This window comes from Poecilia reticulata, linkage group LG18 (assembly GCF_000633615.1).
Source record: "Poecilia reticulata strain Guanapo linkage group LG18, Guppy_female_1.0+MT, whole genome shotgun sequence".
NCBI lineage: Eukaryota > Metazoa > Chordata > Actinopteri > Cyprinodontiformes > Poeciliidae > Poecilia > Poecilia reticulata.
In genome coordinates, this window is record NC_024348.1 from 17,040,917 (window position 1) to 17,062,517 (window position 21,601).

Below are 21,601 nucleotides of genomic sequence, written 5' to 3' on the forward strand. Positions count from 1 at the left end.
TTTTTATTTTATTTTATTTTTTTTTTTTTTGGTGCTCCAATCTGGGATGGGGCGGTCACAGTTGCCATTACTTGATGGGAAGCGCAGTTATGCTGCTTGTTTTCCCTGTGAGATCCACCACTTGTGGAGCGGTTTAGAGCGCTGCGTAAGAATGCTTTTAAGGGATTAAAAAGCTGCTTCCTGCAAAATATGATTCACAATAAGGGCTCTAAAAATAACTGCTTGTTTGGGGCTGGATAGAAGCTGCAGTATCTTTGCGTAAAAGCGCAAAAATAATATCAAATGGGATATTTAGGGGGGGGGATTACATGGGATGGAAACTATGGTATAAAAGAACTGTTTTTGATTAACACTGAAAACTGTAAAATGAACTGCACTGTGTGTCTGGTTTTTGTTTCGTTTATGTGCTGATTTTGACAATTGGGATTAAATGAAAGTTGCAAGATTTCATTGTATTATATTCCACAAATAAATGAACACATTACCCACATCTGCTTTACGAACAACGTCAATTATCATCACGATAAAAGTGATCAGATTAGGATCTACTCTAAACTCTTGCAGTTTTCCCATCCACTGACTTTATTTTACAGAATAGTCTGAACACCATGTTTGACAGTTATGGACCTACTGCTCTTTGGCGCCACCACTCGGCCGATATGAGTTCTAGCTCACTTGTGAAATGAGCGAGTGAATCTAGCTCACATAATGAAGGCTGCATGCCTCAGATGACTTACATACCCTGGGGGGGATACGAAACGCTTCACTCTTGTACTTTTTCACATTTTGTCACATTACAACCACAAATGTGTCATTGTATTTTATCAAAAGTAATTGTATCTGAAAATTCTCAGTTATGCACATTAGGAAAGTAGTAGGGGGGAAAAAACACTTTCAGAAAGTTCAAACAAATACATCTAAATATGTGGCACATAGGGTTGTTTTTTACTCCCCTGAGACAACACTTCTCCGTGTAATTTCAGCTGCAAATCTTTTGCTACCAGCTTCCACATCTATAAATAACCTTTTTGCCCTTTTTTACTTTGCCAAATTGCTTACGGTCATTTACATTGAACGGAGAATGGTGGTGAACATCAATTTTCAAGCTTTACCAGAGATTGTGAATTGGATTTTGGGGTTTGACTTTGACTAGGACATGTAACAGGGTGATTGCCTTGGCAAAAAAAAAAAAAAAAGTGGACATCTCACCCCCTGCCACCAAACAAACGACAAACTGCTTTTGCTGATTAGAAGTGAAGGATAAATGCCCAAAATACACATTTAACTATTTCATTCAGTTTATTGGAGCTCAACAGGCTCTCAGAAACCATGCTGTGAGAAAGTCACTTTCATTTAATTCCTGTCGATCTTAAAGGAGGAATGAAACTCTTTGAGAAATGGGATTCAGGTCCATCTTCATACTGCCTGAATTTGTCCACTTTCGCAGCAGCCCATAAGATGAGTTTTCTGCCACCTGGGTCGACTGGAGACGTCTGTCACTCACTCCTTTTAAGTAACAACTCAGCATAAAACTCTGGCTCCTTATACAACTCTGTCCGTTGAAGGAACCATTAGAGGTATAGGCTCGGACCACGCTAAGGAAGGAGAGAGAAACAATAAGACAATCTGACACAGACTCTGATGCATGGCTGTGTTTGGATCCAGTCAGGACAGAGTGTCAGAACAACAGCCGAGAAAAGAAAAGAGGGTTTAAAAACAGGGAAGCGCCAATCAAATCAGCAACAGCAGGAAGTGTTAAGTAGGAGAGAATGTGTCTAAATTGCAACCAGTCCAATGTTCTTTAAATAGAAGAGAACGCGCAAAGCCAGAGATGTACAAAGAACCTATGGGGTCAAGAACAGTAATTCAAAAGCATCCAATGAACATGTCCATATTCGTTAAAATGTGTGACTCGATCATTATGAATAATGACAGCTACAACCAGAAATTTAAGCGCTCTAAATTTCTCATAAGCACAGAAAATCTTTTGGCTTTCTGCTTGGAACAACCCAAGGTCTTCATTCTGTGAAAGTAAGAGGATATTCTGGTTCTAACCAAGTGATTTGGAGATGACACCATGTGCATTATCTGAGGGGAAAAGAAAAAGAGGTATGTTGGTTTGTCAAAAAAATAAATAAATAAAATAAATAAAACAAACAAAACAACAAAAATGGATATTAAGCAGTAACATCTAAAACTGTTTTAGCGTAGCACTGCACTCTGTCCAGCTACACAACTGTCTCGATGTCCTTGGTGCTGAAAGACTTCTATTTTCTTTATTTTATTAAATGCTTGTGTTTTACTCTGAAAAGTCTTCGTTGCTCTGTGTCCATGGAGACCACTTCATTTCTTGCAGATGGTTGGCGGTCGTATAATTATCCACTCGGTTCAGATTTATCTTGGTGGAGGTCCTCAGATAGTCAATACATGTTGCATACTATTCAAAGTAGACTGCTCATAATTTATTTATTTATTATATAGTCTCCTTTTTTTGCTTATCCGCATCCTTCCTTGGCTCCATTTCTCTATGTTTGAGTACATAACATCAATCACATTTTTTTTTTTTTTTTTTTGCTTTTGTAGGTGAAGGAAAAAAGTGTCAGAAGTAGAAATAAACTATTCTGCTAAGAAGGTTTGACATAAGAGAACAGTAAAGGCACAGATGTGGGAACCGGCTTCAAAACATCCGTCTGTGTGAGTAAGATATATTGTTTTGCTTATTTAACTGACACATTGTAATCAATACACTTTTTCAGTATAATTCACATGTATTTTCTTGCTCTGTCTAATTATTGTGTCGTTTCAAGATAATGATAACAAAGCCAGTCAATTAGAAAAAAATATTTGCATTTAAGACTTCAATACATTGTGTGCCTGAGTACTGCTTTATGTTTATCAAAGATCCTACTATACAAAATTTAACTCACAATATACAAATAAATAACCTTTGAAGTGTAACTAACTTCCAAATCAACTTTAGTTTGCTGATAAACTGTCTCGGGTTATTTAGGGTAGCATTTTTACGTTTCTGTACGAATTTTAATATTTTTAAGCAAAAGTTGTTCAGTTCGGCAATACTTTACCTAAACGGTCTCCTTCACTTGAAAGTTGTAGCTGAGTCTTCCTGTTTGCTACAGCTTGGTAAAACTCCTCCACATCCCGGTTCGTGTATAAAAACCCACCATACTCAGACACAAAACCAGTGGCGAGTCAGGAGTTGGAATAGCGACCGCAGCGAGCTTTGGTAGATAGCTATCATTTGTAATAAAGTGGAACGGGACTCCTCTGCTCCGACTACTGGGGACGGTATACGGGACGGACAACTGTGCCAGACTGACTGCAGTCCTTTCAGGAAGCGGGAGAGGCTCACGGCAGCCCTTGTTGACAGCGAAAGACACAGCAGGGCTATAAAGCCATTGAAGTCACTAGATTTCTCACTAGTTGTTTTTTTTTTTTTTTTTGAGGGGCTGGGGGGTCGATAAATATACCGACTGACAACGGTGAGATGACAACGATCCTTCTTGTTCTCTTTTTTAAGGTCGGTCGGCAAACGACGGCAAGCATTTACCGCCACCTTCCAGATTGGAGAATGGATCAGATGCTTTTACTACTACAATCTCCCTAAAACACCCATTCTTCTTAAAAAGAATTAAAAAAATATTGTTTAAAACTACAATCTCATTCTGGTTATAATACCTTTTTTTGATCGCAATCCTGCTTATCGCCTCTGTTTATCTGTACGCTGGGCCGTGTTTCTTCTTCTTTTAGGTTTTGTTGGCAAACCAACTTAAGGTCCATTTACTGCCACCTACCGGAACTGGAGTGTGGACAACGACGACGAGTGAACTGCACCAATACGCCACCAATGGGATTTCTCACACTTTGCCATTGGCAGGGTTAGTTCCACTTTAATTGTAAAGGTTTTTTTCTAGTATTCTAAGGTTTTTCTCTTCAAGGTCTCGCTGCCCTCACTGATTGCTGAATGGCTTGTGAGAGTTTATCCTATCCACATGTATGTTGCTCTTAATCAAGTTTGTGGTGCCAATGGACAAGTGTGGAACCTCAGTGTCTCAGATGATGTTTGGTGTCACGAAAGCATCACCTTGATCATTTAGAGGAGTGTTTTGCAGCTATGCATGATTGAGCGTCAGCTCCTCCAAGTCTGGTGGCCTGTTTTCTTTGTCTTAGTTACTTTTTTATGAGAGATTGTTTGGGGGACCTTGTCTGAAGTAATGCAGGAATAACACTTGTCTTCAACTGTTAAGAGCTGAGTCAATAAGCAAAGCTCTTGATTTAACAACCTGTCCACGTTACGACCGTTACATCTGTAGAAAATACGTATTTTGACAGAAAAACTAAAATCCCAAACACAAGATGTTCGCACTCTGCCTGGACGTGCTTTTCAGTCGGCGGGGATTTATGTAATTAAAAAAACTGGGCTTAATCCTAATATGAAAAGTGATTGAGTTATTATGTAATAATCTCAATATTGTGAGAACCAGTATCCTTTGTTCAATTTTTTTCTGCTCTAATCAACATTTTAAAAGTCCTTCACAAACAATTGTCCAATAATACTGGACTATATTTGCTTCTTTTTTTTTTCTATGGTGTTCACTTGTTTTTCCTCACTTCTCTTTTGTGGTATGGTTGGTTGCATCTTCCTTATGATGCCTTTTGCCAAGGTTTTTGATGTAGGTATACAAATTATATATGATTCAATGTATAGGATTTTCCCCTTCTAAAAGCAATTGAAATTTTAGACCACTGAAATGATTTGTAATTTACTGATTGATGACATTTTAAATGGATCAACGTTGCAACCATGCTGTTTTGATACCGTTTTTCCCTCTTGTGTTTTGTCGCCATCTTGTGGACTAAAGAGAGAATCGCTTTCATCGTCCTTTCTAAAGGTGTTAAGCGTTCTACCTGTCCTAACAAGTCGCTTTCATTCAACTTTGAAATCATCATTTTAGGTTGAGCAAATGGTTTTCCTCTAAAAAGATGTGTGGGAAGCGATTTTCTCCTGAGTAAAAAGTGACAGATGGAGTCCTGCTGAGATTGTCACGTTGCCTGGTGCACGACCCAAATCAAGAGTGACGTCAATACCCGCTTATTTGGTAAATTTATTTCAAAAGCGGCCCCTTCGCCCCGTCGAACCAACAGCGGGAGTTTGGAATCTTCTAAGAGTCTAAAAAGCGCATCACCACGGGCAGCGGCCCGCCGCATCACGCAGGATCCAACGGTGTTTATTTTTAGAAGCTCATCTTCTACCGTCGTTCAGCCCACCTTTTTACCGTCGTTCAGCCCACATACCCCCCAATCTGCAACAATTCATGCTTGCAGATCACTTTCAGAGCTGAGGAGAAAGGACCGCAACCGTCCTGAATCTGTCAGCTCTAAAGATGAGGTGAGTTCATGCATCTGTTTCTTTCTTATATGAAAAAGATACTAAATTTGATCTAGGACATTGGAAATCTAGCTGTTTATATGCATAATTCTTCCGACTTGCCTTTTTTTTCTTCCAGAAAATAGTTATTTGTAAGAGCAGGGTTCCCCCCCAAAAAAATTAAAAAGAAATCTAATATATGATTTTATCCTGTTTAAAATAATCTCTTGATATCTCCAAAGATAAGTCCAAGTTGTTGCTTTGTGTTGCGCCTTGATGTGCAGTTTTTTTAGAGGCTATCTTGGCCCCACCACCACTCCAAAAACGATATACCAGACCACCTTCATTGATCCCAGAAAATACACCGTCATGTGCTACACCTCAAAAGACAAGGGCCCCTACCATCCACTAAAGGGCACGCCGCATGACATGTCTACAGTCAGGTATAGACTTCTTATCAAAGTTTCAAACATGTTATACGTGTTGGAATGTTTTAAACTCACCATTACCGATGAGGTCTATAATTTGTTTTAGAATAGTCAGAGATGAGCAGAAACATACAATTGGTAGAAATACGTTTGGCCCCAGACAAGTCAGTTTTAGCTTCCACAGATTGGTTGTGTGTTTATGCAGCATGAAGATCAGTCAGTTGCTTAAACATCTCAAGTGTAACACAACACCTGTCTGCAACATTGTTTATATGGTGACCTCTTTTGGTAATAACATTACCGAAAAAACTGTCAAAAGACAGCGAGGACAAAACGAAAGGACCATCATCAAAATGCATGTTGGGAATGTGATGAGGGGTGGTGTTGATGTTCAAGCCCCTTTAGTCTGAACCCTCATGAGTTTTGGGATGATCATGGGAAGGAAGATGAAAATGATCTTCCCATCTTTCATGGGAAAGATGATCAGCCCATAACTAATAAGATTATTGGTAACATCGTACAATCAAGCAAACACGGAGTACAAATCCAAACTCCCAACTGTAGATGTTGTTTGCCGCAGAACATCTGCAATATTTCAATTTTGTCAACGTCTTATGCTTAAAAACCCTCAAACGTGGTTGAAGTTGAACAATTCTGAAAACAGAGGAAACAATATTTCCATACACTCATGTAAGAGTCACTGTTAGTCATTGAAAATACAAGTTATTGCTGCTGATGGGGCTAGCGATTGGGGGATAATTAATTTTCAAACAGGGTCAGATTGAATAGAATGCCCTCCCATTTAGGAATGTTATCTTTTATTTAAAAAAAAAAAACACATTTTATGACATGGAACTAAAGCTAAAACAGAAGAAAAATCTGTAACACGGCAAATACTAAGCAAACATCTGAAATAATCTGTCAGAGATAACGTATTTCCCTCACAGTTAATAAATTATATTAAATAATGTCATACTGTCCAACTACTTAATAAAACAAAAAAAAAACTAAGTTATGTGATTTGTCTTCCAGAACGAAGTTTGTAAGGAAACCAAAAATAAGCACTCAACCAAAAATACCAAAGGTGCCTATTGTACCAAACAGCTTCATCACTGTACGGAAGTTTGCATGCAGCCCAGAGCCTCAGGTTTGGTCTGCGGGGGATTACACAAGCGTATATTCAAGTAAACAACTGGTTAATGCTCCTACTCATACATGCAATACAGCCAATTATTCCAACTAATTAGTATCACACTTATGTCCAACAGGGGATTACCGAGATTGGAGGAAAGAGGTGCCGGAAAGGTTTAAATCAAACTGGGCCTATGACCAGATGTTACATAGTTCACGAAGAAATAGAACCTTTGCAACAAGAGAAAAGCAAATGCCTTTTGAAAGCACCACCACCTATAGCGCGGATTACGTCCGTCACCACCTGTAGCTTAACAAAGGGGTTTTTACCACCTGTTGGTCAGACTCAAGCTGCTGGAGACTCGGACTACAACCCATGAACATCTTAAACTCAAGACCGGATCGGTCAGAACTGAAGATCTCAACCCCGCCAGGCGTTAGAAAATTCCACATTGAAACATATAAAGCAACAAAAAGTTAAGGCTTCTAAAGAAAAAAAAAAGTTGGTTCTCAAGGAAAATGTATAAAAACTGCAGCAGGACTGCAGCTGGAACTCAACCAACTGACACGGTTTTAAAAGGTGGGTAATTACAGGACGACTCAAGGACTTTTTTTTTTTTTTTTTTTTTWAAMAAARRRSCCMRRWTTWAAAAAAAAAAAAAAAGATCAATAGTTACCAACAAGTGTGATTGTGACGTCATGGAGAAGCACCAAAATCCTGCCTTCAAATGCTTTTCCAGTGTTTACCGGTAGGAGCAAAGCGCTGGTGTTCGCCGAGCTGCAGTAACCGCTGGGTCTTTTTCACATTTGAAACAATAAATGTCCAAACAGGACAACAGATTTTGGAGTCGACATATTTTTTACACCGATTGTCTTACTGACGATTCATTTTCAGTATGTTGATTAGAAAATGAAGATTTTTAACTTATTTACTCATGTCCTTTACCAAACATTTTTGGTAAAGACAAAAATGTTTGATTAAAAATATCAAAACACTTGAATAAAACCAGGTGTTTTCATCCGTATGTGATCTTCAGATACTCAGAAAGAAACTTTGACCCTGATTAGATTAACAAAACTTATGACAGGTTTTGGTTACCGTTCCAAAACAATTACAAGATTGGATACAACTTCTTTACAGATCTTAAACCTCCTTTTTTTTTTTTTTTTTAACCAATAAACTAAAAAAACAGAAAAATGAACACAAGTCAAAATTTACAAACTCAAACTGAAAGCATGTTATTTCATTTTATTAAAAAGCAGGTGTTGACTCTACCACGTCTTTACTGGAGAAAATTTCTTTAAAAGAATATTTACACTTAATACACGGCTGCTTTTGAAAAACACTGAAGTAGTAACAAAAAAAATAAAAATAAAAATTAGAACCATCTTTAACCCTAGCAGCATCCTGGTTTATGACAAGGGCTCCAGTGCGACCACAAAAATGACACGTAGGGCACAATTGGACAATTCCACTTGAGCCAAGCACTCATCAGTGATGAACCTTGGGGAACTCAGTCTTCTTCAAAGCGGATGTGCTTGTTGGCCTCCTTGGCTCGGGCAATGATGATTTTCTCAGCTTTGGATATGAGCTGCGAAGTGACAAAGTAATGAAAATGAAATGAAAGATCAGAAGAATCCCTGAAATGAGATACATTGTGTAGAGCCGTGACACCAGAAATTGAACAATTTAAATCTTGGCAAAGCCGGCCTGAGGCATAAGCAAACTAAGCCCACTGCGTTGGGCCTCCATACCATCAGTGACTGAATTTAAACACAGAATGTGTATTTGTTAAAGAGAGAGTGACAATATTAAGTTTGACTTGATGGTTTCAGTATTAATAAATTAAAAGATTTTGACATTTTAAAGGATTTATAAAAAAAAAAAAATCATCTTGTAATTGTTGTGTTGTTGTGGGTACAATCTGATGCTAGGAATTCAATCTTTTCCTTGCGTTTGTGTTTCGGCTTGTTCATAAACACATCTCAGCAATTTATAGTCAATTATTCCTGATTGACTTTTCTTTTTTTTTTCATAATTGTTTGGCTTCACCTTTTCTGTGCCTCGCTTCTTCTCCCTGGGACGATTCAGTTTGACTTGGCGGTCCACTAAAATCTTCTGCCAGTACCGCTGTTCGTGGCCACCTTTAACATAAGATTAAACAGAGTTTCCAAAATAAAATAAAACAAACAACAACAAATACATCTTTAAGCAATCTCAGCTAAAACGCTTGAACAATTTCTCTCTCTGCATATCGAGAGAGAGAAAACTTTCTGACCTTTAAGAATCTCGAGCTCCCAGCTGCGTTCCTTCAGCAGCTGCTCTTTAGCGTTGCCGATGGCGGCGGCGGCGTCCTCCGGCGTGTGGAAACGGACGTGGCATTCAACATCTCCGTCCAGAATGTCAACATAAGCAACTGGAGATACTTTGGACAGAGCATCCTGTGCAAGCGTCGATAAAAGACGACAGATAAAGCAACTTAAAGCTGCACTGGTGCATCTTGTAAGTAAGATTACTAAAAGTGAATATTTCAATTAATTTCCAGACAGTCATATTTCAACTGTACATTTCTGTAACTTAATGGTTTTGGATTAGAGCTCATGGAAAATATTCAAATGTACTTTGCCACAAAATTTAAATTTAAATTGTGAAGCAAAAAGAGTAATTTCAACAATGAAGGTAAGCCACAAAACAAAATTGCTAAAGAAAAAAGGCCAATTACAGACTGCTTCTCATCTGGGTGTATCGATGGAAAGTTGAGTGGAAGAAAAAAAAAGAAAATATTCACCATGTAAAGTAAGTGGTGATCTTATGTAATACTTTAGCTTTTTGCATTTTCATTATCAGAATAAAATGCTTGCAACATATTACTGTGAATAAATCTAATCACCTTTAGAAATAAATCACAGAAAAACCCTAGATCTCTAACATAAAGTTCTAACTTATTGAACAGCATCCGTGTGAAACGTAAGTAAATCATCCACTTTTTGAATTTTAGGAGTAAGTTGAGATCATGTAGGCTACTGTACTTTGATGATCTTCCTCGCCGGTAACGGTTTGCTGTCTGTAATCTTCACGATGACGCCACTGACAAACTGCGGACCCTGCTTAGTTTCTTTTTCCGCTTTGTTGCTCATATCGACTGAAAGAGGGGAGAAGGACACAAAACTCAACAATAAAGCATATTTTCAGATATCAGTAGAGCTCGTTCTTAAAGTCACTTTTTGGTTCAGAAAGAGGCCTAAACATTCCAGAAAAACACTTGATTTGTGGGTCAGAAATGTGACAACGGCACCATCTACCACCGTGGGTTTGTAATTTTCAAACGCACGCCGACCTACCTGGCCATTCCTACAAATGTGGAAATGACCTCCACGACCAGTACAGTGGACGTTTTAGGGGGTTTTATGCAATCTGCCGACATTATCGCCAAAAATAACTAATCAGTTTCAAAACAGCCTAACAAAATCCAAAAATCACCGTTTCCATCCTGAGCAGCGTCGCCATCCTTGTGATTGATCTCGCTGATGCATTTCTTCAGGGACGCCATGCTGCGCTTCTGTAGGACCAGGTACTCTTCTTTCAGCTCAAGCCATTCCTTCCTTCAAACAGACGTTAGAAGAAACAACGGCGTGATAAAATCCGGCAGGGGCTTTACGGTATTGAACCAGTGTTGATGTAATAGAATGAAAAAGGGGATATAGGGCCTACTTTGACAGAACACGTAACGGGATGACTTCCTCGCCAATTTTCAGCTTCTCTTTGTGCTTCTTTTTTCTCTTCCTCTTCGCCTTCACAGTCAAGTCATCTGCGTTTTCTTTCCCCTTATCCGTGTTTCCCTCTGCGTCGCTTTTACTGGGCAGATCTGAGACGGGGAATAACGCAGTGAAACAGCCAAGGATTCATTAGGCATGTGATTATAAAGATGTCACCGTTTACACTCGTCACTTCCTTAAAAAAAAAAAAAAAAAAAAAAAAAAAAAGAAGGACAAAAAAAAAAGAAGAAGGACAAATGAACTCAATGCGGGTCATTCACTTGTCTGGTGGATCTCTGTCACGCAACTGAATTGAAATGTGGGGAATGATCAGGTAGCAGCTTTTTTTTTATTACAAAAAAAAAGAGATGACTGTAAACGGCAGAAATTATTATATTTCTATAACTTTGTGATTTTTTTCTCAGAGTTCAAGGAATATTTTAAAACGTACTTTCTCGCAAAATTAAAATGTGAAATAAAACACATTTTACAGACAGAAGTGTTATTCAACTTGGCAGTTGTCCTGAAGACAATTATCGAACACTTCCGCAAGGAGGGTCAATCACAAAAGATCATTGGCAAACTGATGGAAAGTTGAGTGGAAGGAAAAAGGGTGGTATGAAAAACCTAGATAAGACTCACCTAGAGTGCAAGAGAGAAGGAAATGAGTGAGAACTTACTCATGCTGGCTTCATCTTCCTCCTTATGCCCAGTATCACTTTCACTGGTTTTCCTGATCTTAGAGGGAACGTCACCCTCTGATCCCTCCGCAGTCTGTGACCGTCGTCGCTTTTTCTCTGATAATTTTCCCGGCGTCTTCTGTGTGCTGCTGGTCTCCGGATCGCAATCTGCCGATACGTGCTTCCTCTTGGGCTCCGACGGCTCTGCTTCCATCGCGACCTCTTGGACTTTCTCCGCCGATGCTTTTGCTGCTGCTGTTCCGTCCTTCTTTTTTTTCTTCTTGCGCTTTTTCTTCTCCTCGTCCCCTACGGAGTATTACCGCCCAGTAAGTGTCACAAAAAGTAGCTTTACGATCAATAACGTGTGCAAAATATTCAAACATTTCAACTTACGTGACTGCGGATTGTCCGCAGGAAAAGGAATCGGTTTCCTACTTAACGTTTTGGGGAAAATCCCCGGCTTCCTTGGAGCGTCTTCAGGGGGATTGTTCAACATCTGTTTCAGAAATAAAAACTTACCATGTGGCTTCTTTTGAAGCAAACAGCGTGTGTGAGGTTTTTAAATGGCTTAAAATTTCTTATCTTCATCTTAATGTCCCAAAGACTCCACACTCTTTACCAAGAAGACACATATCGGCTGTAAACTGTGCAATTTAAACAATTGGTATAACTGATTTCACAATTTCTAGAGTCACGCAAAAGGAAAAAAGTGTGACAAATTTTATTTAGGTAGTTTTAGAGAGATGGTCAGCAACTTTGTATGTTAATGCACAGATCATGTCACAAAGAACTGACAGAGAAAACAACAATAATATACAAACAAGCTTTAAATGTTTTTACTATCACTATTCTAATGTTGCTAATGTGGGAAAATACTGTTAAACGTGCTGGCTGTATTTTAATATAAGTCATTTTCAACAGTGTAGCTCAACAACACTAAAATAAGTTGTTCAGCGAAACAAATGGGTCTAGAGAGAACTGCATGATCCCGCTTATGATATTTTTGGACAAAATACATCCTCGTTAACACCTGAACTACGACCCCAAATCACAGAGATGAAAAAGACGATTCATGGATGCAACATTTAATTTCCCCCCCTTAAAATCACCTCAATAGCTTTCTGAGCTTGTTCCTCTTTCTCAAACTCGACAAAGGCAAATCCTTTGGAGTCACCGGTACTCCTGTATCTGGGTATGCTGACGTACACCACATTCCCGCACTTTGTGAAAACTCTTTCGATCCAGCTGTGAGTCACGTCCTTCGGTAAAAGTTCCTTGAAGGGGAAAAGACAATAAAAAAAATGGACAGTTTAATAACTGAACTCATCAAAAGAAAAACCAAAAACTTTCATTTTTCTATTTTTTTTCCTGACAGAGAGATAAACAAAAAATCCTTCAGAATGTGTGCCACATGAAGTCAAACTTTCTGAAATTACCGCAATGCTCATAAATGATGAACTACCATTCAGAGAGATTAAAGAAAAAAAAAAAGGACGAGGCTTGTGGAAGAAGGAGTTCTGGTAAAACCCGTCAGAGGTTGCAGGAGAAGAAAATGTGTTTTACCACATAGACCGTCCGGCTGTCAACGTTATTTGGTGGGTCTCCAAGCGGATGTTTACGTCTTACTTTAGTTCCTTCGAGGTTAATCTGAAACAAAAACAATAATCTTACTGACATGTTTGAGCCCCTAGAAGCTCGAATTAGCAAAATAGTGCACAACATGTGATGATTATTTGGAGCTAAAGCCGTACCTGCACTACGGAGGAGTTCTTCAAGGCCCTAGCGATCAGCTTGGTGTCAGTCGTCAGCTTCTTCATGCGACTGAAGCTCGTCAGCACTGATAAGTCAACATCTGCAACCAAACAGGTGTGGTGCAAAGCTTAATGCATTCTCAATTTTATGTTTACATTTTCAGACTCGTTACTAGACCCTTACATCCACTGTCGGACTCATCGATGAGCTTTTTCAGAAAGCGGTCCTTGTTCAGGTTGACCTCTCCGAACCAGAACTCCACCTGCCTCTTAATGTCGCTGAGGAGCTGCTTGACACGGGATCTCTTCTTTTTTTCCGTCTCCTTGCTACTGTCACTGGGTTTTGTTGCGCCATCATCCTCTGCGTCCTTCTCTGTCTTCATCATAATTAATGTGGGGCAGCAGAGTGGTGCTTTAACACGAAAACAATGTTAGAGGGCAGATGTAAGAGTGTTTCTGAACTTTACTATATCTGTAAATCACAACAACAAAAAAACCAATAGCATACCACAAACCTGTTCCAGCACCTGTACAAAATAAATGGGCCAGATGACGAAAGATTCTGAATTAAGTTAATCTTGTTTAACTTATAAGTAACCCATTGGCTGTTAGGGTAATTCTTTGTTAGTTTTAGCAACTTTGTGACGTTAATGAATGAAAACTCGCGAGTGGCGGCAGATTCAGAACACTCAAGTCTTAAAATGCTTTTCTAAACAAGTCATTCCACATTCATTTAAATTACACACCTGTCCGTTGAACTCACCCTATTTGAGGAGTTTGACCCGACAATAAATACAAAAATAGGCTTAAATCAGAGACAGCTCCAGTAACACAACACAAACAGCTCGTTCGGACATGGCGCACAGTTATTTCGTCACAAGAACTAGTTAAGTTTCCGGTTAGGGATTTCAAAATAAATGTCCAAGCTTACTATCCCGGGTGGTTGCAACAATTTTATTAAATAATGATGTACATGACAAGAATAAATAAATAAATAAATGAATAAATAAATAAATACATATAATAAAATAACAAATAGTAGAAAGAAAAAATAAAAAAATAAGACGAAACATGAAATACCGTTCAACGTATTTCATGTTTCGTGAAATAAAGTCAAAGTTTCACACCTTAAACAAACCATTAAAATAGTGTATTTGATGACGGCAAAAATAAATTTTACTCATGGCTTTTGGTTTAAATATCCCAAGCCAATATTAGTGGCCATCTTTTGGTCACCCATTTGAAAACTTCTTAGAGGCACCCATGTATGAAATATGACAGGTTATGGTCAAAAACAACGAAAATAATGTATTCACATAACTTTCCCTACAGTCTTTGATTTAATTTGGAAAATAAGCAAAAGCACATCCGGTCAATGGAGCGGGAGCAGAGGTGCTGTTACTGTCAGAGAAATGTCGATATTTGGAAAACAGCATTGAAAAAAACGATCCTGCTGGGTGTCTGGCGCCGAAACAATAAACAACAAAATAGAACACCAACCCAGGAACGCCTATATCAGCAGGTATATATATATTTATGTCAGGGGCGACCTAGATACATAAGGCCGGTTAGCTCAGTTGGTTAGAGCGTGGTGCTAATAACGCCAAGGTCGCGGGTTCGATCCCCGTACGGGCCACAACCTTTTTATGGAAATACTTTTCCATTGAGGTATCTCTGAATGTAGTGCGTGTCCTCCCTCTGGTTTGGTTGGCCTATAAATGATGCATATAATCCTTCCCCTCAATCAAAAATTACGTTGCTCAGGCATAATATCTCGCTCACCTCCCTAAAGTCAAAATGTCAAAGTTGCTTGTAAAAAAATGAGTACAGCTTTAGCAGCAGTGACCTGAAGTTGTCATTTTATAAAGTCTGTAACGTCATTGTGATTTTTTTCTTTCAACACCACTTCTTTCCTTGCATACCCCAGCTTAGGTCACGTATTGACAGATGGGCTTATTTTTGATCATATGATAATTTTAAGCCATAACACTTGGCAGTTGGTATAAGGCGTTTCATCATATAATGTGTATGGTTTTCTCTAAATTTGGTTCTGTGACTCAGGTTTTGTGAGTCATTCAGATGCAACTTTGAAAACCAACATGACAGTACTGAAATCTTTTAAAACATTTTTCCTCCTAACAATCCCTCCAAATAAGTCCTAACTTGTTCTGACTTTTTCTTATTACGTTGCGTTGAACTTTTAACATTTTTTATACTTACTGAAGCTTGCTGAATCTAATCTGGGACTACATGTATAGAGGCATTTATACTGGCTGATCACAGGAAAATGAAATGTGTGTTATTACCTAATTGCTACTTTTCATTCTTAATCCCATGAAAGTAGCAAGGATGCGCTTACTTTTCCACATGGCTTTGCTTCGGTGGTGTTTCTTTCTAAACACTTAGGGGATTTTTGGTGTGTATTTGTTTAAACAATTTTATAATCTGGGAAACTTTCCATTGTGATTGGGTATTGCTCCACTCCTATCTGGGTCATTTTGGCACACAAAAATTTGTGGTCTAGTGTTAATCATTAAAAGAGAAAGTAATGACGTCGTCCCGTGTACCATTCATTTTCATTCTTTAGTCTTTCATGAAACAATTAGCCGGAACTAAAACGATCTCAGAGATTTAAAAGATTGTCAAAGTGTTGGAGTTTCTTGCGCATATCCTCCTCCGTGCAGCTCTCTATCCGGCTCTTGATAAGCTGCGACAGTTGACTGTAGAAGGTCTTTGCCCAGTGGAGCTCCAGCCAGTCATTTGACATGTTGCAAACTTTGTGGAGTACCGTCGCTAGCTTCTCATTGCTGCTGACCTGGCAGCGCCTAAAAACCCATTCCCCCCACTCTTGCCACAGTTGTTCATCTGTAAAATTTACTGTGATGCTCTCCTGGCTGCACAGACTCTCCGAGTCGGACTCGTACAGGTTGTTCCATATGACCCTGAAAGAAGAAGAGGAAATAAAAGAAAAAAGCTTTAGAGTTCTGTACATTGAAAAAAAAAAACAGATTTTAAGCTTACTTACACAATTATTTGCAGTGGATCAGGCGTCAAATCAGCGAGTGACAGCAGACCTCTGTGACTAATTCGGTTGCCTTCCATCCTGTGGGAACAAATGATTAATTCATAGGTATTCATACACCTTTACGTGAAGTTTTTTCATATTATAGCAGTGTGTGTCACTGTGATTTTTTTAAAATGATAAACCAACACAAAGTATTTATTGCATGATTCATAGTTTTCCATTTTTTCCTTCAAATAAAAACTGAAAACGATATTGTGCCCAAATAGGCCCCGATACCCCTAAATAAAATCCAGTGCAATAATATCACCCGATTAGTAAAGAGAATCCACCCGGGTGTAATTTAATCTCAGGATAATCCAGCTGTTCTGGTGGAGAAATTTAAAGCAGGGTTAAGTTATAAATAATATTCTAAAAAAAACACACAAAAAAACCACGTACTATTTGTTTCATTATCTGAAAACTGAAACATATCAGGATTCTGCCTAAATTTACAGGTCAGGCAAGGACAGTTTTCAGAAAATTTTGAAAACCATGTAAATTTTCCTTCCATGTCACATTTATGCTCCACTTTGTGCTGGTCTATCACTTCAAATCGCAATGAAATACAGTAAAATATAAAAATAAAAAATTAAAAAAAATTTAAAATTAAAGATGTCTGAAAACTTTTGCAAGGCACTGTTAGCTACATGAAGTTTTAAATAGGTCAGTAGGTACATGAATCAACGTGCAGATTCTGTTCCCTTTTCTCTGCGTCTCTTTTGGCTACTAAAAAAAAATATACAAAATTTGTGAGAATATTCAATATTTTAATTTGACTGGAAAAAAAGAGAAGTTAAGGGAAAACAAGCTGTTATACCACATGCAACAGGATATTTCTCATTCTGTTGATCTGCTTTCACTTCTCTAAAATGCTTTACATAGTATTATGTGTCAACACTACAAGTTTTGCCTTACCACAATTCTTGAACCCTTTTTTTCACCCGAATCGCAGTGCAAAGAGCTTGCAGTTCTTCGTCACCGATGTTTGTCCATCCAAGCCTGAAAAAAGAACAGAACGAGGGACATTGTATGAGTGAGACCCTGTTGATGAATTAATTCAGTCAGAAAAGCTTTTGCTAGTGGTTGCTGTTTGAAATTCTAAGAAAATGAATTCAGGTGTAGCAGCTAGCCGTGTCCGGATGAATGAAATCTTACCCGAGGTGGGTGAGGTTTTCCGAGACCTTCACCACGTCTGCAACGACCTGAACCGCGTCCATGTCTAAATTATTTTCTCCAAGCCTTTGGAATAAAGAGAGCTCATTAGTGGAGCAGCAAGTGCACATGTTTTGGCACGTGGAAGTAAATCTAATGCCTTGTAAAGAAAAAAAAAACATTCTCACCCATTAAACCTTTTCACTTTTTCACGTTGCAACCACAAACTTTAACGTATTGTATTGGAACTTTATGTGTCAAATCGAAAGAAAATATAGCATGTGAAATGGAAGGAGAACGGAAGGAAAATGGTAGTCAAAAGGTTTTATGACCAAAAATAGAAAAAGTGGGATATGTTTTTTTATTGTGCCCCCTTTTCTCTGGTTACCCTTAACAACATCTAGTGCAGTCATCAGTGGTAATTTAATAAGTCTGATTTATGTTTCTTCTGAGTTCTGCCATGTCTCCTGTATAACTTTCTTCTTGCTTCTCTTCCGCAGAGGCAATGTTTGTACGCACAAGTATTAGTTGCTCTGCCCACAGCTCAGGATATTGTTCAATAAGCCAACTTTGCATTGAACTTTCCCAAAAACACTTTGGTTTTCGTGACCTTTCAGCTGTGTTCCTTTATCTTTATGCTAATTCTTACTCGCTAACAAGACTCCGAGTCCTTCCTAGTGGAGCTCAATTTATACTGACTATGAATTACACACTGTAGTACCAATAACTGAGTCAGAAAAAAAGGGGGATGAAAATAAATTCAACAGGTTTCTGGGACAAAACGGGGAAAACGTCACGCTGGGCAGAAGATGCATTTTCAACACCTGCAGTAGTTGCAGGTGAGCTGAATGTCACCTGGCACTCACCACAGTCTCTGACATCTATGCAGAAATGGTTGAATCTCGCTCAGAGAGTCACAGTTCACTCCAGTTCCTGTAAGATCCAGTTCTGATAGTATTTTACCTTCTGTGAGGGCTAGGAAATACTTTATGGCATTATGGTCCATTTGAGCGAGAGTTTCGTCGCTGACATTTACTCTAAGTAATTCTGGGAGAGCTGGCAGGGTCATTGAGGAGTCCTGTTGCTCAAACAAACAATGTAAGCAGTTCAGAATATGGGCTCCGTTCTCACAAAGAACTGCGAGATCTGTTGTGATCTTCTGACGGTACAGCTCTACTTTTTCCTCCCGGCAGTCAAGTCCCACTTGTCTCGACAGGAAATTGGAATTCCGATCTGAGAGGATTCCAGACAGGAAGCGGCTGAAGAGGTCCAAGTGTCCATTGTTTTGGTTGTCACTGCTCTGCATTGCATCAGGCAACGGTTGATCCGTCACAGCGCAGTAAAGAGCAGCAAAGAACTCCTGAACAGTGAGGTGGGCAAAGGAGAAAACCTCTTCAGTGCAGCCGGGCTCTTGAGCAACTGTCGTGTCAAGGAAGGTACTAACCAGGCTGCATCCCTCTAGCCCGGCCACATCTTGGTCGCTGCTGTAGAAGAGCGTTTGATGCTCCATTAGCTTCTTAAAGGCAAGTCGACCCAGCTTTAACACAATATCAGACAGCTGCTGGTTGGTTTTTGCTCCTTGGTCTTCAGGACCCGTCTTCGTTCTTGACTGGGTGTGAGAACGGAGCAAGGCCACCAGATATTGCACATAAATGTCCGTCATGGTCTTTGGGCTTTCCCCACAGAGCTCTTTGGTCTCATTGAGGATGCAGCACACAATGGAGCAGAAGGCAGGAATATAGCACAGTGTCAGCATTAGTTCATTTGCTGACACCGTTGAAAACATTCTGTCAGCCACAGCAGCATCCTGGAAATACCTCAGGAAGAAGTCCTGAACTTCATTTATGGAGAATCCGGCAATGAGCACATAGCGATCGATGCATCTGACAGGGATGTGGTTGATAGCCGTAGGCCGGCTTGTGAGCATGACAGAGGCTTTGGGTAGCAGCTCACCCTGCAACAAACTCCCCAAAATTTCATTCACCTCTGCATCCTCCTCTGGCTCGGACACGAATACGTCAACGTCGCAGCTCCTGTAGTGTCGGAACTCGTCAAACCCATCCAGAATAATTAGAAGTTTGTCATCGTTAGCTAAGATGCAGTCCAGTACTTTAGAGAGGTGCCTGTTCTTACGAAGTACCAACTCTCTGAAGTTTGTGGGTTTGTCAATAAGATTTAAATCTCTGAAGCTCATGTGGATAACAAAGTCAAATCCCAGGTGGTCCTTGTTCTGCCCAAAGTCAAAGAGAATTTTCTGCACCAGAACCGTTTTGCCGATTCCCGCCACCCCCGTCACCAGCACTTTCTTTATTGGACGTTTTTCGTTTGCTCTCAAAAACAGTTCAGCTGGTGCAATTTTCCTTTGCAGCCCTGATTTATGCTGCAGAGACAATCTCTTTTGTCCAAAAGCCAGCACCTCGTGTCTCTTAATCTCTAAGGCCTGGTGTCCGTCCACTAATAGGAGGTTGACGTAATGTTCGGAAAAGAGGATTTTGTCTCCGTGCCTGCTGTTGTAGAAAAGCATGCTCTCACTCCTGCGCCTCAGGACGTCTTTGTGCTTTTGTTGCATCTTCTTGTACTCTGCAGTGGCAAAAAAAGGAAAAAAAAGGTGAATCGTAAATTTGATTAATCGATACGGAGGTATATTTGGTGCAAAAAGTATTAGAGATTGTAAAGTCACAGAGAAAACTCTTATGAGTTTTGCAATAATATATTCAGCTTTCAGTCTTTAAGAAAAACAAAACATTTTCGCCTCTTGAAATTTGTAAGTAGACAAATTATGTTCAAGTCACAGTTTTAAAAAAACCTTACATCTACAGTTTTGCCCCACTTGAAACAAAACAAATAAATCCACATCCAAATGACTCATCACTCACAGACACAAAACCATGTTCACACCTTCAGTAATTCTGCAGTCACAAAATATAAAATTCCAGCTCTGATATTTTTGCTCCTCTCGGTCCAGCACATTTAGAGCAAAACTAATTAACACACTTGTATTAACATCTTCACACAGACGCAGGTTTTATCAGATTTTTATTTTCTTATCAGTGATACAGTTTCGGTATCACTGTACCGAAACCCTGCCATAATTAACAAAAAATGAAGGCTTAAAAACTTCAGTCTGTGTGTACTTCATCTATTTCCCTTTAATTGAGCTACTGAAATAAATGAGCTTTTCAATAATATTTTAATTTATTATGCTATACTGTTAACGTGACAAAGTACAAGCTTTGCTTTGACTTGGATGAAAACGTTAATGTGGAGAATAACTGGTGATAAGAAAGAAAACGAGGCTGAGTTAAAGCAAGTTTTTAAAAATTAAGATGAGTTGAAAAGTTAATTAAAAGAACCGTGTAAAGCCACAAGAAATTGTGTAAATGGTATGTGATTGCTGATGTTTTACCAGCTATTTTATTTTATTTGTTATTTACTAACAACCGATTTGGACCTGAAAGGGTATCAACCAAACAAGTGAACAATAGTACAGTGAAATCTGTTAGTTTCCTTTTCTAAATATACAGTCAGCATGTTTTCTTTTACAGAAAACAAAAATGAAGGCTAACCACATGAGGTAATAAATAGCAGCTTTAGTGCATGCATCCCATGTTAATTATATTTAAATAAAGGTAAAGTAAAGCTACATTTCAGCTTTTTAAAAACTCAGAAAAATCTTTGTATATCATATCGCTTCACATTTTCCCAGTTAAAAACTTATTCCCCAAACCTGAGGATGGAACTTGAGGCGCATCCTTGGAGAGCCGCTGATTACTTCTAACAGACAAGAAAACTTTCGCTGCTTCCTCCCCTTTGCACTCCAGGATATCCAACACCTTCCGGACCCTGGCCCGGGGCCCCGGCTGACACAGCACTTCCTCCCGGTCATCCCGAGTGAACGCTTTCTGATCCACCAGCTCCTCCAACAGGGAGTCGATCTGTCCTTCCAGTTCATCCACCAGGGAAACACGCAGCACTCTCACCGCAGTCAGACACCGCTTTTCCACCATCGCTGATGTGAAAAGCATCCGCGGGACAGCCCAGTTCTAATCATCTGACGGTTGCTATTTCTGATGAAGCTGAAGCTGGTGTGTTGATATTTCCTCTAATGTCTGAGAGAGAGAGATGGCTGCATATTTTAAACAGCAGAAATAGGAAGCAGAAGTACCTCTGACATAATGAATGTGAAAACAATGACAGAAATATGTCGAAAGACCTGCTTATTCCGGTTTCCGTGATTTTTGTTGTTAAAAGTT

General features: G+C 39.2%; 2 protein-coding genes and 1 non-coding gene across 4 annotated transcripts; 1 reads left to right on the plus strand and 2 right to left on the minus strand.

Annotated features, from left to right (window-relative positions):
- Positions 1-8,174: 8,174 nt before the first annotated feature.
- On the minus strand, positions 8,175-14,010 carry larp7 (La ribonucleoprotein 7, transcriptional regulator). 2 transcript variants are annotated; one of them, XM_008435857.2, is made up of 13 exons: positions 13,896-14,010; positions 13,317-13,544; positions 13,133-13,233; positions 12,945-13,028; positions 12,491-12,655; positions 11,775-11,877; positions 11,382-11,687; positions 10,658-10,811; positions 10,427-10,548; positions 9,976-10,088; positions 9,225-9,387; positions 8,999-9,090; positions 8,175-8,537 (listed from the first exon to the last, which is right to left on the minus strand). In XM_008435857.2, exons 2-13 carry the CDS (start codon positions 13,516-13,518, stop codon positions 8,460-8,462), a joined length of 1,683 nt encoding a protein of 560 aa, XP_008434079.1. In that variant the 5' UTR covers positions 13,519-13,544; positions 13,896-14,010; the 3' UTR covers positions 8,175-8,459. The 2 variants fall into 2 exon arrangements, with proteins under 2 accessions (XP_008434079.1, XP_008434080.1); XM_008435858.2 differs by having other exon boundaries at positions 13,879-14,010.
- A 179-nt stretch (positions 14,011-14,189) lies between these two features.
- On the minus strand, positions 14,190-21,395 carry LOC103480708 (NACHT, LRR and PYD domains-containing protein 12-like). Its single transcript, XM_008435863.2, has 6 exons — positions 21,076-21,395; positions 18,215-19,928; positions 17,352-17,435; positions 17,112-17,195; positions 16,158-16,235; positions 14,190-16,074 (listed from the first exon to the last, which is right to left on the minus strand). Exons 1-6 carry the CDS (start codon positions 21,371-21,373, stop codon positions 15,756-15,758), a joined length of 2,577 nt encoding a protein of 858 aa, XP_008434085.1. The 5' UTR covers positions 21,374-21,395; the 3' UTR covers positions 14,190-15,755.
- On the plus strand, positions 14,695-14,768 carry trnai-aau (transfer RNA isoleucine (anticodon AAU)). The gene has a single exon. It is a non-coding gene; the product is annotated as a tRNA-Ile (tRNA).
- Positions 21,396-21,601: the final 206 nt, after the last annotated feature.